General features: G+C 43.2%; 1 protein-coding gene across 1 annotated transcript; it reads left to right on the top strand.

Annotated features, from left to right (window-relative positions):
- The first annotated feature begins 9819 nt into the window (after positions 1–9819).
- LOC127318769 (uncharacterized) lies at positions 9820–14145 on the top strand. Its single transcript, XM_051349252.2, has 13 exons — positions 9820–9978; positions 10064–10126; positions 10207–10380; positions 10505–10636; positions 10744–10883; positions 11439–11525; positions 11967–12092; positions 12448–12600; positions 12701–12748; positions 12877–12978; positions 13285–13455; positions 13565–13644; positions 13749–14145. The coding sequence occupies exons 1-13, from the start codon at positions 9951–9953 to the stop codon at positions 13816–13818; spliced, it is 1374 nt and encodes a 457-aa protein (XP_051205212.1). The 5' UTR covers positions 9820–9950; the 3' UTR covers positions 13819–14145.
- Positions 14146–14575: the final 430 nt, after the last annotated feature.

Raw genomic sequence — 14575 nt, 5'->3', positions numbered from 1 at the left:
TCGATGCTTCATAGCATTCCACGGCCGCATGAGTCTCGAATATAGCTTTCAGCTCATTCATCAACTCATGAGGATCATGGTGCTCAAAACGTTTTTGAAGATCGGATTCCAGACTGCACAGGATGGCACACTGAACTTGAGAGTACCGAGTTTTCCGAGTCGCGTAAACAGCTTTTACTTCATCGGTTTCATCTTCTGCAGGAGGGTCACCTAGCGGTGCATCAAGCACAAATTGCAGATTTCCGCCAGAGAGGAAGATCCTCACATGACGGAACCAGTCGGTGAAGTTGCTACCGTTGCTCTTAAGTTTCTCTTTCTCTAGGAACTGATTAAAATTGATAGGGGACGCCATCTCTACAACATATATTTGCAATAGTTTAGACTAAGTTTATGACAAATTGAGTTCAAATTTTAATTCAACATAATTAAAATTCTAGGTGAACTCCCACTCAAAACAATATCCCTCGCATTGTCTTAGTGATCACACGAACCAAATCCACCGCACCTAAACCCGATCATCACGAGAAAAGGTGTGACTTCAATGGCGAACACTCAAAGTGTTCATCATATCAACCATATGATTCATGCTCTACCTTTCGGTATCACGTATTCCGAGACCATGTCTGTACATGCTAGGCTCGTCAAGGCCACCTTAGTATCCGCATGTGCAAAACTGTCTTGCACCCGTTGTATGCACTTGTTGATTCTATCACACCCGATCATCAAGAGATGCTTCGAAACGACAAGTCTTGGCAACGGTGCTACTAAGGATGAACACTTTATTATCTTGAGATTTTAGTGAGGGATCATCTTATAATGCTACCATCGCGATCTAAGCAAAATAAGATGCATAAAAGGATTAACATCACATGCAGTTCATATGTGATATGATATGGCCCTTTTGTCTTTGCGCCTTTGATCTTCATCTCCAAAGCACGGACATGATCTCCATCATCTTCGGGCATGATCTCCATCATCGTCAGCGTAGCATCAAGGTCAATGACGCCGTCTTCATGATTGTCCTCCATGTAGCAACTATTACAACTACTTTGAAATACTACTCAACATGAAATTTAAAGACAACCATAAGGCTCCTGCCGGTTGCCACAATACAATAATGATCATCTCATACATATTCATCATCACATTATGGCCATATCACATCACCAAACCCTGCAAAAACAAGTTAGACGTCTCTAATTTGGTTTGCATATTTTACGTGGTTTAGGGTTTTCGAGAGAGATCTAATCTACCTACGAACATGAACCACAACGTTGATACTAATGTTTTCAATAGAAGAGTAAATTGAATCTTCACTATAGTAGGAGAGACAGACACCCGCAAAGCCTCTTATGCAATACAAGTTGCATGTCGAACGAGGAACAAGTCTCATGAACGCGGTCATGTAAAGTTAGTCCGAGCCGCTTCATCCCACTATGCCACAAAGATGCAAAGTACTCAAACTAAAGATAACAAGAGCATCAACGCCCACAAACCATTGTGTTCTACTCGTGCAACCATCTATGCATAGACACGGCTCTGATACCACTGTAGGATAACGTTGCATAGAAAACAAAATTTTTCCTACCGCAAACACGAAATCCAAGCCAAGATGCAATCTAGAAGATGGTAGCAACGAGGGGATTATCGAGTCTCACCCTTGAAGAGATTCCAAAGCCTACAAGATGAGGCTCTTGTTTCTGCGGTAGATGTTCACTTGCCGCTTGCAAAAGCGCGTAGAAGATCTTGATCACGATCGGTTCCGGCGCCACGAACGGGCAGCACCTCCGTACTCGGTCACACGTTCGGTTGTTGATGAAGATGACGTCCACCTCCCCGTTCCAGCGGGCAGCGGAAGTAGTAGCTCCTCTTGAATCCGACAGCACGACGGCGTGGTGTCGGTGGCGGTGGAGAAGTCCGGCGGAGCTTCGCTAAGCTACGCGGGAGATATGGAGGAGAGGGGGCGGCTAGGGTTTGGGAGGGGGTGGCCGGCCACTTCAAGGGGGGCGGCCAGCTTGTGGTCTTGGGGTGGCCGGCCCCCTCCCTTGGCCCCTCATTATATAGGTGGATCCCCAAGTGTTGGTGTCCAAGTCTTCGAATAAGACCCGAACCAAAAACCTTCCATAAGAGGGGGAAACCTAGCCCAACTAGGACTCCCACCAAAGGTGGGGTTTCCACCTCCCATGTGGGGGGGTGGCCGGCCCCCTAAGGGGGAGTCCACTTGGGACTCCTCCCCCACTAGGGTTGGCCGGCCATGGAGGTGGAGTCCCATGTGGACTCCACCTTCCTTGGTGGTTTCTTCCGGACTTTTCTAGAACCTTCTAGAACCTTCCATAGAACCTTCCGCGACATTTTAATTCATATAAAATGACATCCTATATATGAATCTTATTCTCCGGACCATTCCGGAACTCCTCGTGATGTCCGGGATCTCATCCGGGACTCCGAACAAATATTCGAACTCCATTCCATATTCAAGTACTACCATTTCAACATCCAACTTTAAGTGTGTCACCCTACGGTTCGTGAACTATGCGGACATGGTTGAGTACTCACTCCGACCAATAACCAATAGCGGGATCTGGAGATCCATAATGGCTCCCACATATTCAACGATGACTTTAGTGATCGAATGAACCATTCACATATAATACCAATTCCCTTTGTCTCGCGATATTTTACTTGTCCGAGGTTTGATCTTCGGTATCACTCTATACCTTGTTCAACCTCGTCTCCTGACAAGTACTCTTTACTCGTACCGTGGTATGTGGTCTCTTATGAACTCATTCATATGCTTGCAAGACATTAGACGACATTCCACCGAGAGGGCCCAGAGTATATCTATCCGTCATCGGGATGGACAAATCCCACTGTTGATCCATATGCCTCAACTCATACTTTCCGGATACTTAATCCCACCTTTATAGCCACCCATTTACGCAGTGGTGTTTGGTGTAATCAAAGTACCTTTCTGGTATAAGTGATTTACATGATCTCATGGTCATAAGGACTAGGTAACTATGTATCGAAAGCTTATAGCAAATAACTTAATGACGAGATCTTATGCTACGCTTAATTGGGTGTGTCCATTACATCATTCATATAATGACATAACCTTGTTATTAATAACATCCAATGTTCATGATTATGAAACTAATCATCCATTAATCAACAAGCTAGTTTAAGAGGCATACTAGGGACTTCTTGTTTGTCTACATATCACACATGTACTAATGTTTCGGTTAATACAATTCTAGCATGATATATAAACATTTATCATAAACATAAAGATATAAATAATAACCACTTTATTATTGCCTCTAGGGCATATCTCCTTCAGGGATATCTTTGACCTCTTCCTCCCTGAGTTCGATAAACCTTGGGTGATCCACTTAAGGGAAACTTGCTGCTGTTCTACAAACCTCTGCTCTTGGAGGCCCAACACTGTCTACAAGAATAGAAGCACCCGTAGACATCAAGCACTTTTCTGGCGCCGTTGCCGGGGAGGAAAGGTAAAAGGCACTCATACTCCGGTCCCAGGTAACTAAGTACTTTTCTGTTGCCGTTGTGTGTGCGCTCGAAGCTATTTCCTTTAGAACCTGCAATTGCATCTTTTTGTCTCTTGTTTTACACTAGTAAGGCTTAATGGAAGACAACAACAAAATGAGAGATCTTTATGAACTTTATCTTGAATTAGGACATGATGTGTTTGAAGAGAAAATTAAAAAACCCATGGAACTTATGCATGCTAATGGGAATGTTATTAGTATGAATGCTTTGAACACTATTGTTGCTAATGCTATGGAAGAATTTAAGCTTGGGGAGGTCGGTTTTGATGAAAATGATCTCTTTAGTCCTCCGGGTATTGAGGAGAAAGTTTATGTTGATTATGATATGCCTCCCATATATGATGATTATAATGATAGTGGTCTTTTGGTGCCGCCTACTATGGAGAGTAAATTTATTATGATTATACTATGCCTCCTACACTTGATGAGAATAATAATGATAGCTACTTTGTTGAATTTGCTCCCACTACAACAAATAAAATTGATTATGCTTATGTGGAGAGTAATGATACTTTTATGCATGTGAATAAGAATGCTTTATGTGATACTTATATTGTTGAGTTTGTTCATGATGCCTCTGAAAATTATTATGAGAGAGGAAAATATGGTTGTAGAAATTTTCATGTTACTAAAACACCTCTCTATATGCTGAAATTTTTGAAGTTACACTAGTTTTATCTTCCTATGCTTGTTACTTTGCTCTTCATGAACTTGTTTATTTACAAGATTCCTATGCATAGGAAGCATGTTAGACTTAAATGTATTTTGAATTTGCTTTTTGATGCTCTCTTTTGCTTCAACTCTTATTTCTTGGGAGTGCATCATTGAAATTACTGAGCCCATCTTAATGGCTATAAAGAAAGAACTTCTTGGGAGATAACCCATGTCTTTATTTTACTACAGTACTTTTGTTTTATATTTGTGTCTTGGAAGTTGTTACTACTGTAGCAACCTCTCCTTATCTTATTTTATTGCATTGTTGTGCCAAGTAAAGTCTTTGATAGCAAGGTTGATACTAGATTTGGATTACTGCGCAGAAACAGATTTCTGTCTGTCACGAATTTGGGCAGGGTTCTCTGTAGGTAACTCAGAAAAATCTGCCAATTTACGTGCGTGATCCTCAGATATGTACGCAACTTTCATTCAATTTGAGCTTTTTCATCTGAGCAAGTCTGGTGCCACTTTAAAATTCGTCTTTACGGACTGTTCTGTTTTGACAGATTCTGCCTTTTATTTCGCATTGCCTCTTTTGCTATGTTGGGTGGATTCCTTTGTTCCATTAACTTCCAGTAGCTTTGGGCAATGTCCAGAAGTGTTAAGAATGATTGTGTTATCTCTGAACATGTGAAATTTTTTATTATGCACTAACCCTCTAATGAGTTTGTTTTGAGTTTGGTGTGGAGGAAGTTTTCAAGGGTCAAGAGAGGAGGATGATATACTATGATCAAGAAGAGTGAAAAGTCTAAGCTTGGGGATGCCCCGGTGGTTCATCCCTGCATATTTCAAGAAGACTCAAGCGTCTAAGCTTGGGGATGCCCAAGGCATCCCCTTCTTCATCGACAACTTATCAGGTTTCTTCTCTTGAAACTATATTTTTATTCGGTCACATCTTATGTACTTTACTTGGAGCGTCTGTGTGTTTTTATTTTTGTTTTTTTATTCTCATTCTCTGAATAAATGCTTGTGTGGGAGAGAGACACGCTCCGCTGGTTCATATGAACACTTGTGTTCTTAGCTTTTAATGTTCATGGCGAAGGTTGAAACTGCTTCGTTCATTGTTATATGGTTGGAAACAGGAAATGCTTCATGTGGTAATTGGTATAATGTCTTGAATAATTTGATACTTGGCAATTGCTGTGCTCATATAGATCATGTTTAAGCTCTTGCATCATGTACTTTGTACCCATTAATGAAGAACTACATAGAGCTTGTTAAAATTTGGTTTGCATGATTGGTCTCTAGAGTCTAGATATTTTCTGGTTAAGGTGTTTGAACAACAAGGAAGACGATGTAAAGTCTTATAATGCTTACAATATGTTCATATGTGAGTCTTGCTGCACCGTTTTATACTTGTGTTTGCTTCAAACAACCTTGCTAGCCTAGCCTTGTATTGAGAGGAATTCTTCTCGTGCATCCAAATCCTTGAGCCAAAAACTATGCCATTTGTGTCCACCATACCTACCTACTACATGGTATTTCTCTGCCATTCCAAGCAAATACTTCATGTGCTACCTTTAAACAATTCAAAAGCTATTATCTCTTATTTGTGTCAATGTTTTATAGCTCATGAGGAAGTATGTGGTGTTTATCTTTCGATCTTGTCATTTACTTCGGACAGACTTTCACCAATGGACTAGTGGCTTCATCTGCTTATCCAATAACTTTGCAAAAAGAGCTGGCAATGGGGTTCCTAGCCCCAATTAATTAACTTTCATTAATAATTCTCTTCACATGTTTTGCTCTGATCTATCAGTAAGCAACTTAATTTTGCAAATAGACACTCCTTCATGGTATGTGATTGTTGGAAGGCACCCGAGGATTCGGTTAGCCATGGCTTGAGAAAGCAAAGGTTGGGAGGAGTGTCATCCAAAAAAATAAAAAATATAAACTAAACTAAAGTACATGTGTAAACAAAGAGAAGAGGGATGATCTACCTTGCTGGTAGAGATAACGTCCTTCATGGGAGCCGCTGTTGAAAGTCTGGTTGATAAGGTAGTTAGAGTACCCATTACCATTCGTTGACAATAACAACACCTCTCAAAACTTTACTTTTATGCTCTCTATATGATTTCAAAACTTAAAAAGCTCTAGCACATGATTTAATCCCTGCTTCCCTCTGCGAAGGGCCATTCTTTTACTTTATGTTGAGTCAGTTTACCTATTCCTTCTATCTTAGAAGCAAACACTTGTGTAAACTGTGTGCATTGATTCTTACATATCTACCTATTGCACTTGTTATATTGCTTTATGTTGACAACTATCCATGAGATATATATGTTACAAGTTGAAAGCAATTGCTGAAACTTAATCATCCTTTGTGTTGCTTCAATGCCTTTTACTTTGAAATTATTGCTTATGAGTTAACTGTTATGCAAGACTTATTGATGCTTGTCTTGAAAGTACTATTCATGAAAAGTCTTTGCTATATGATTCAGTTGTTTACTCATTGTCTTCATCATTGCTTCGAATCGCTGCATTCATCTCATATGCTTTACAATAATGTTGATCAAGATTATGTTGGTAGCATGTCACTTAAGAAATTATCATTGTTATCGTTTACCTACACGAGGGCGAGTAGGAACTAAGCTTGGGGATGCTTGATACGTCTCAAACGTATCTATAATTTCTTATGTTCCATGCTTGTTTTATGACAATACCTACATGTTTTGTACACACTTTATATCATATTTATGCGTTTTCCGGAACTAACCTATTGACGAGATGCCGAAGTGCCAGTTCCTGTTTTCTGCTGTTTTTGGTTTCAGAAATCCTAGTAAGGAAATATTCTCGGAATTGGACGAAATCAATGCCCAGCATCCTATTTTTCCACGAAGCTTCCAGAACACCCGAGAGCCAGCAGAGGGGGGCCACAGGGCCACCACACGCCAGGGTGGCGCGGCCAGGGCCAGGGCCGCGCCCCCCTACTGTGTCACCACCTCGTCAGCCCTCCGACTCCGCCTCTTCGCCTATTTAATGGTCCCTGACCTAAATCTTCGATACAAAAAAGCCACGGTACGAGAAACCTTCCAGAGCCGCCGCCATCGCGAAGCCAAGATGCAGGGGACAGAGTCTGTTTCCGCGCTGCCGCCGGGACGGGGAAGTGCCCCCGGAAGGCTTCTCCATCGACACCACCGCCATCTTCATCAACGCTGCTGTCTCCCATGAGGAGGGAGTAGTTCTCCATCGAGGCTAAGGGTTGTACCGGTAGCTATGTGGTTAATCTCTCTCTCTATACCCCAATACAATGATCTCATGAATTGCTTTGCATGATTGAGATCCATATGATGAGCCATATGATGAGTGCTACTCTTGTGATGTTATTAAAGTATTCTATTCCTCCTTCACGGTGTAATGGTGACAGTGTGTGCATCGTGTAGTACTTGGCGTAGGTTATGATCATAATCTCTTGTAGGTTGTGGAGTTAATTATTACTATGATAGTATTGACGTGATTTATTCCCCCTTCATAGTGTAAAGGTGACAGTGTGTATGCTATGTTAGTACTCGGTTTAAATTGCAAAGATCTATTATGCTCTAAAGGTTACTTAAATATGAATGCCGAATGTTGTGGAGCTTGTTAACTCCGGCATTGAGGTGCTCTTGTAGCCCTACACAACGAATGGTGTTCATTATCAAACAAGAGTATATGTAGCACAAAGGAAGAGAACTTATTTATTTATGTGATCAATGTTGAGAGTGTCCACTAGTGAAAGTATGATCCCTAGGCCTTGTTTCCAAATACTGCAATCATCGCTTGTTTACTGTTTTACTGCATCTTTACTTCCTGCAATATTACTACCATCAACTGCATGCCAGCAAGCACTTTTCTCGCGCCGTTACTACTGCTCATATTCATCCATACCACTTGTATTTCACTATCTCTTCGCCGAACTAGTGCACCTATACATCTGACAAGTGTATTAGGTGTGTTGGGGATACAAGAGACCTCTTGTATCGTGATTGCAGGGTTGCTTGAGAGGGATATCTTTGACCTCTTCCTCCCTGAGTTCGATAAACCTTGGGTGATCCACTTAAGGGAAACTTGTTGCTGTTCTACAAACCTCTGCTCTTGGAGGCCCAACACTGTCTACAATAATAGAAGCACCCGTAGACATCATACCGTTACATTATTAAACACACAAAACATATAGAGATAGAGCTTGCTGTTTCACTACTACAAGTCAAGAAACACCAAGCAATGTCCTCATCGCAACGAAGACTCAATCCGCCAACACTGGACCTTAGACCTTGGCCGCCATTAAATTCTCTGTCGCTGATGAAAACAACCAGCGAAGGTTCGCGACATTCCCTCCTAAAGCCGCACGACTAGAAGTATGGGTGCACATGACTGCATCCCATCCGATCCAACAATCTACAGGTATTAGGCGTCCAATGGAGATCGCCGACAGAGCCTTTCAAAAATTGTCACCAGCCTGATCAATGAGGGCCGGCATCAAGCAGAACACTATCTTGGGGCGAGAAGAATCCAAGGATCGCCATCTTTATTAAGCAGTTTGGCAGGGCCCCATACCGCCTCCCGCTGGCTTCCAACAATAGACTAGAGATCTCAGCGGGCACCGCCACCACCACACGCACCATGCGAAGATGAGGGGCTGAGCTGTAGTGAGTATCCTGAACCAGATGCTATGCCTGCCTTGTGGCCACAACGATCACCAAGGTCGTCGAAGAAGTCTGGGGCCGCCGCCACGTCTTCAATCTTCGTCGGACGAGCCACGCCGTCCAAGGCCGTAGTGAAGTTTCGATAGGAGATCCCCCACGCGAGGAGAAGGATGCCCCTGCCCCTGCCACCGCTAGTCGCGCTCGAAGATGATAACCCACCACCATCGATGTGTGCTGACACGGGCTTTGCCCACTGGCTTCCTCCGGCGGCAGCTAGGAGATGCGGGGGATGAGGGGTAGGGGACGGAGGCTAGGGTTTCGCCCAAGCCGCCCCCCGGGAGCGACGCGAGACTATGTCTCAAAAAGCCGCCGCGCACTTGGTTAATACACGGTGTATTTTTTTGACTTGAAATTTAGGTTTTTATATTAAAAAATGATCTATATATATTTTAATTCTTTTAAATAACAAAAAATTGAAGATCCATGGCAACGCATGATCATTGATCTAGTCAATACAACGTGCTAATTTTTGTAGGGAAGAGATTTAATTGCTACAGTATTTTATTTAATTTTACCGAAGCCAAATGTAGTACTCCATTCCATGAAATTTATATGAGATTTATTTAAATCTAAATGTATCAAAATAATAAATAACATTTAGATAAATTTAAATTTTCCTTAGATAAGTTTGATGGGACGGAATGCCTAGTATCATTTTTCAGACTATATAAGTTTGATGGGAAGAGATGAGCATTATTATTATTATAAGTTTGATTGATGGGAAGAGATGAGCATTATTATTATTATTATTATTTTGCGTAAAAGGAAATGGCATTATTTTGAAAAGTATTCTAGATACCAGTTGGGCTGGATCACAGGTGGGCCTGAAAGCTTCCAGAGACGCCCGCCTACGCCTAGTACAATACAACTACCTCTGCTCTATAGCTCATCGTCCCCCCTTCTGAAGCCGGCGCCGCCTCCGGAACCTTCTAGAAACCTCTCCCTTCTCCCCCAGCTCCGGCGTACGCTCTCCTCGCCTGCCATGGCCGACGCCACCGCCGCCCTCTCAGGTACGTCCCACCAATCGATCCACCTCGCCGTCGTAACCCAAAACCTCACTCTCACTCACGCTATCTCACCCCCGATTCGCCGCAGCTCGGAGCAAGGTGCAAGGCTTCCTGGAGGCCGCGTGCTCCGGCGACCTCGATGCCCTCAGGAGTACGTCCCCCGCCTCCCTGGCGGCCAACAATTTTGTCCCGCAAAGCTTGCTCATCTGCTTGCTTCTGTTGTTTCTGCAGAGCTCGGCTCAGCGCTCGATGAGGACGGGAAGGGCGCGGCCGCCGTGGCCGCCGGCGTGAGGGACGCCAACAAGCGCACCGCGCTGCACTTCGCGGCACGGGAGGGGCGGACAGAGGTCTGCCAGTTCCTCGTCGAGCAGCTCCGCCTCCCCGTTGACACCAAGGACGACGATGGTATCGTAACCCCTAGCGTAACCCCGTGCTGAATTGCTTACTGTTTTAATTGGTCCCATTCTCGTGTTCGTGTTCGTCTGCAATTCAATTGAGGCTTGGCTTGCTATGGTGGTGGAATTTCTAGGTGAGACTCCGCTCATCCATGCGGCGCGGCAGGGCCGGCTGCAGACCGCGGAGTACCTGCTCGGCCACGGTGCTGACCCTTCCATTGCGTCTAATATGGGAGCCACGGCACTGCATCATGCTGCGGGGATAGGTAAGGGGGTCGTGATGCTAATCGATCTCTACTTGCTCTTGTTTTTTCACATTGATGAAGGGAAGAAAAATCTGAATGAAAATTGGTCATGTCATTTGTTGATGCAGGACACATAGAGCTTATGAAGCTTTTGCTTGGTAAGGGGGTTGATGTCGAATCCGAAAGTGACGCCGGTACTCCCCTTGTTTGGGCTGCTGGTCATGGACAGCAAGAGGCAGTCAAACTTCTGCTCCAACACAATGCTAAGGTAGTCTATGTGTTCTCTCCATCAATTCCTTAATCTCATCTATGTGCTAATTTTAGCCAATTATCAAAGCAGAAAACTGTTTCCAACCATGTAACATGCTGTAATATTAATCTTAGCATCTTCTGTTTGGAAGAACGATTACTCTTTAATTTGTAGCTACTAGCTAAGACCCCGTGTGTTGCTACGGAATTTATATTGTAGATATGACATCTTTACCAATCCTCAGGCAACACATAGCTTCTGATAATGCGATTTTAGTGATGTTATGTACATTTTAGCACTGTCAATGCCATTCCATGTTGATCGCCAAAAAGTGATATCTATAAAAAAAATGACGCCAGTAAGCGGAGGGTGGGCTGTAAGTAAGCTATTTGCTGCTAATGGGCCGCATTTATAGAAAATCCTAAGGGAAAGCTGGCAAGGAAGGTCGGGACACGGCCCTGTATGGCCCACCTGTAGTGTCGCCACTGTTACTGTATGTGTAGTCAGTTTAGTTAGGTGGGGTGTGGTGAACTTTCCTACTGAAGCAAGTTATTCCAAACCTTGTTCTTGCAGCCAAACAATGAAACTGCTGATGGTATCACATCACTGCTGTCTGCTGTTGCTGCTGGTTCCATCCCATGCTTGGAGGTTCTAATCCAGGTACATAATCTAACTGGATGAGTAGGTAAAGGATTGTTTGTTTGGTTCATTTTCGTCACTTTGATGCCATTGCTTGGTCTTTGGTTACTCGATGCTCTGTTTCCTTGTTCGACAATGTGGTTTGTGCGATGGGAATTTGACAATCATACACATAAACAGAACTACTACCTACCTCCGTTCCAGAATAAGCGTCGCAACTTTGTCTGGATACTGATGTATCTAGATGCATTTTAGTTGTAGGTACCTCCATATCTAGATAAAGTTGCGACACTTACTTTAGAACGGAGGGAGTTTATTCTCTTCTCTTTTCCCCCCTGCTACTTTTCTTTGGTTTCTCCATTGATATAATACACAGCATTGTTGCATATATTTGTTTACTGATATGCTCATTATCCGCTAATGCCTCTCCCACGATAATTAACTTAATAATATGCAACATAGGCAGGTGCAAACCCAAATGTCACGGCTGGTGGAGCAACCCCATTGCATATTGCTGCAGATAGTGGAAATCTGGAAATGGTCAAATGTTTGCTTCTAGCTGGAGGTGACCCAAATACCACTGATGATGTAAGTCACCATGTCTGAACACTTATATAATTTGCTACTGTAAATCTGTAACAATGCTATAGTTTCCTCTATTTCCTATTACAATATCTATAATCATCGTGATTCTGCATTACATTTTAGCTAGAGTGTACAACCACCTTTGACTGTTTTTTCCATGCAAACCTGAAGTATGGAAAATTATAAAAGTCCCTTTCTAAACTAATTCTTTATTAGGTAATAATTATTTGAAGCAGCATTGCGTATATATACATTTTTTCCCGAGAAAACGCAAAGGAATCTTTGCGTTTCATTTCATTGAAAAGATAGGATAATGAAGCTAACTGCTGATTGCCTTTTCCTTATTTCTTTCGTACAGGATGGACTAAAGCCCATACAGGTTGCTGCATTAAGGGATAACCTTGAAGTCGTGGAACATCTTTTACCATTGACTTCTCCAATCCCAGGCGTTTCGAACTGGACTGTTGATGGAATAGTAGAGTACACATTGTCTAAAATGGCTGAGGAAAAGGTGCTACGTGATTCTATTTGTGACTGATTTATATCTTCATATGCTCATGAAACCTCCGCTCCAAATTCTGTCAACTTTGACATCTGAATACGTTCTACAGGCACAAGTGAACGAAGCAGCTAGTTTAAAGAGCCGACAACCCGTTGAGGTGGGTGATTAGCATATATGCTTTTAATGACAGTCAAGGAGTCTAATTTTAAGTGATACAGTAGACTTGACAATATAACTATTGGATCTTGATGGCACAGTTTTGACATGACTTAAATTACCATGCAGGTGTCACCTGAGGCGAAAAAGAGATCCTTGGAAGCCAAATCGAGAGGCGACGATGCCTTCAGAAGAAAGGACTACCTAATAGCGGTGGATGCCTATACACAGGTAAAAGAATCATTTCCTTCTTGAAAGAGGTAGCATGGGACAAAAATAACTGTAGAAGACTAGAACTCTAGCTGCACGACACCTTAGTATTGATGCAATCTGGAGCAAACCTTCATTTATCCAGTGGTCATAAGTTTAGTGAATTACTCTGCATTTCAGGCTAGAAATATAATTGTTAGCTCACATGACATCTGAGTATCGATGCAGTCCCAAGCCATTACAGCCTTCATTTATCAAGTATTGCAAGTCTAGTGGGTTATACTAACTTAAAAAATCATGACAATGGAACAAAACTGTGCATTTCAGGCTATCGAGTTCGACCCGAACGAGGCTCCGCTGTTTTCGAACAGAAGCCTCTGTTGGCTGCGGGCAGGGCAAGGCGAGCGTGCGCTGGAGGATGCGAGAGCGTGCCGGGCACTGAGGCCGGACTGGGCAAAGGCTTGCTTCAGGGAAGGTGCCGCTCTGCGCCTGCTGCAGGTCTGTCGCTTGCACAGTTGCCCGGAGATTAATTCGATGCCCTTGTTTTTTATTTTATTTTTATACAGATTCATATAGGTTCACTCAAGAGTGCCCTTATTTGTGACAGAGGTTCGAAGAAGCCGCGAATGCCTTCTACGAGGGGGTGCAGCTTGAGCCTGAGAACAAAGAGCTCGTGAGCGCATTCAGGTAATCCAAAAAAACAATAACCCGTGTCCGTTGAAACAGAGATAGAGAGACATTTACAGTTGGTTGTTGTTTTACTCAATTGTTTATGTCGATTGTGACGACAGGGAGGCGGTGGAGGAGGGGAGGAGGTTCCACGGGACGGACAAGCCTGCGAACGGAAAGCAGTCTGAATGAGACCGATGATGTGACAAACCGAAGTTGCGCTAGCTGCTTGGATGAGCATCTGTCTATCTAGAATGGCATCTGCAATCCATTCCCTCTTGGTCAAGGAAGATGCCCTCAAATTCGATTAGAAATTTAGCCAGGTTTTGTAACTTGATTCGCACTGTATGAGTATGAGTACTGCCGTGATAGTTATCAGTCAGAGAGGGAAATCTGGTTTGTGAAACAGACACTTGCATATTGTGTGAGTGTGAGTAGATGTTACAAATGGCCTGTTATGAGTAACGTCTGGCGGATTTTCCTTTTCAATATTATTACCATCATCATTTACTTTGATTACACTGGTTATTGTTGCGATTTTAGTTCTGTCTGCAATGGTTGTACATTCTGAACAGTGTTGCCAGCACCGCGATCATTGCCTCCATTGTTACTTCCACCAGTTGGGCCACCATAGTTCCCTCTTGGTTTCCACGACCACCACGCTAGCAGAGGAGTCCAGGTTGGGGCTCGTTGCACTGCTGCGCATCTGAACTCGGGTATCTTTCCGGAGGAGTGCTTCGGTGTCTCCTTGGCTCTATGGTTCTAAAAAATTGGAGTGCTTCGGTGCTTCCCTTTAGCTTCATGGTTCTAAAAAATTGGGGCTGCTTCATTTGTTTTTATTTGTGGAGCTGCTTCAGCTTTTGATACAAATACGTGAAGTTGGTCTGTGGAACAGGACGAGAACATTACGCACGTCTTATCTTTCTTCCCCTCCTTTCCGGCCGAGACT

Source organism: Lolium perenne, chromosome 1 (genome assembly GCF_019359855.2).
Source record: "Lolium perenne isolate Kyuss_39 chromosome 1, Kyuss_2.0, whole genome shotgun sequence".
Taxonomy (NCBI): domain Eukaryota; kingdom Viridiplantae; phylum Streptophyta; class Magnoliopsida; order Poales; family Poaceae; genus Lolium; species Lolium perenne.
Note: the sequence above shows the minus strand (reverse complement) of the source record. Positions and strands in the feature narration are given on the sequence as shown.

What these genes read in the sequence shown, in the direction of transcription:
- LOC127318769 (XM_051349252.2), top strand. Translation starts at nt 9,951, where the DNA reads ATGGCCGACGCCACCGCCGCCCTCTCAG. An exon ending in TGACACCAAGGACGACGATG is followed by an intron (nt 10,381 to 10,504) that starts GTATCGTAACCC and finishes TGGAATTTCTAG; the next exon opens with GTGAGACTCCGCTCATCCAT. An exon ending in CCGCTCTGCGCCTGCTGCAG is followed by an intron (nt 13,456 to 13,564) that starts GTCTGTCGCTTG and finishes TATTTGTGACAG; the next exon opens with AGGTTCGAAGAAGCCGCGAA.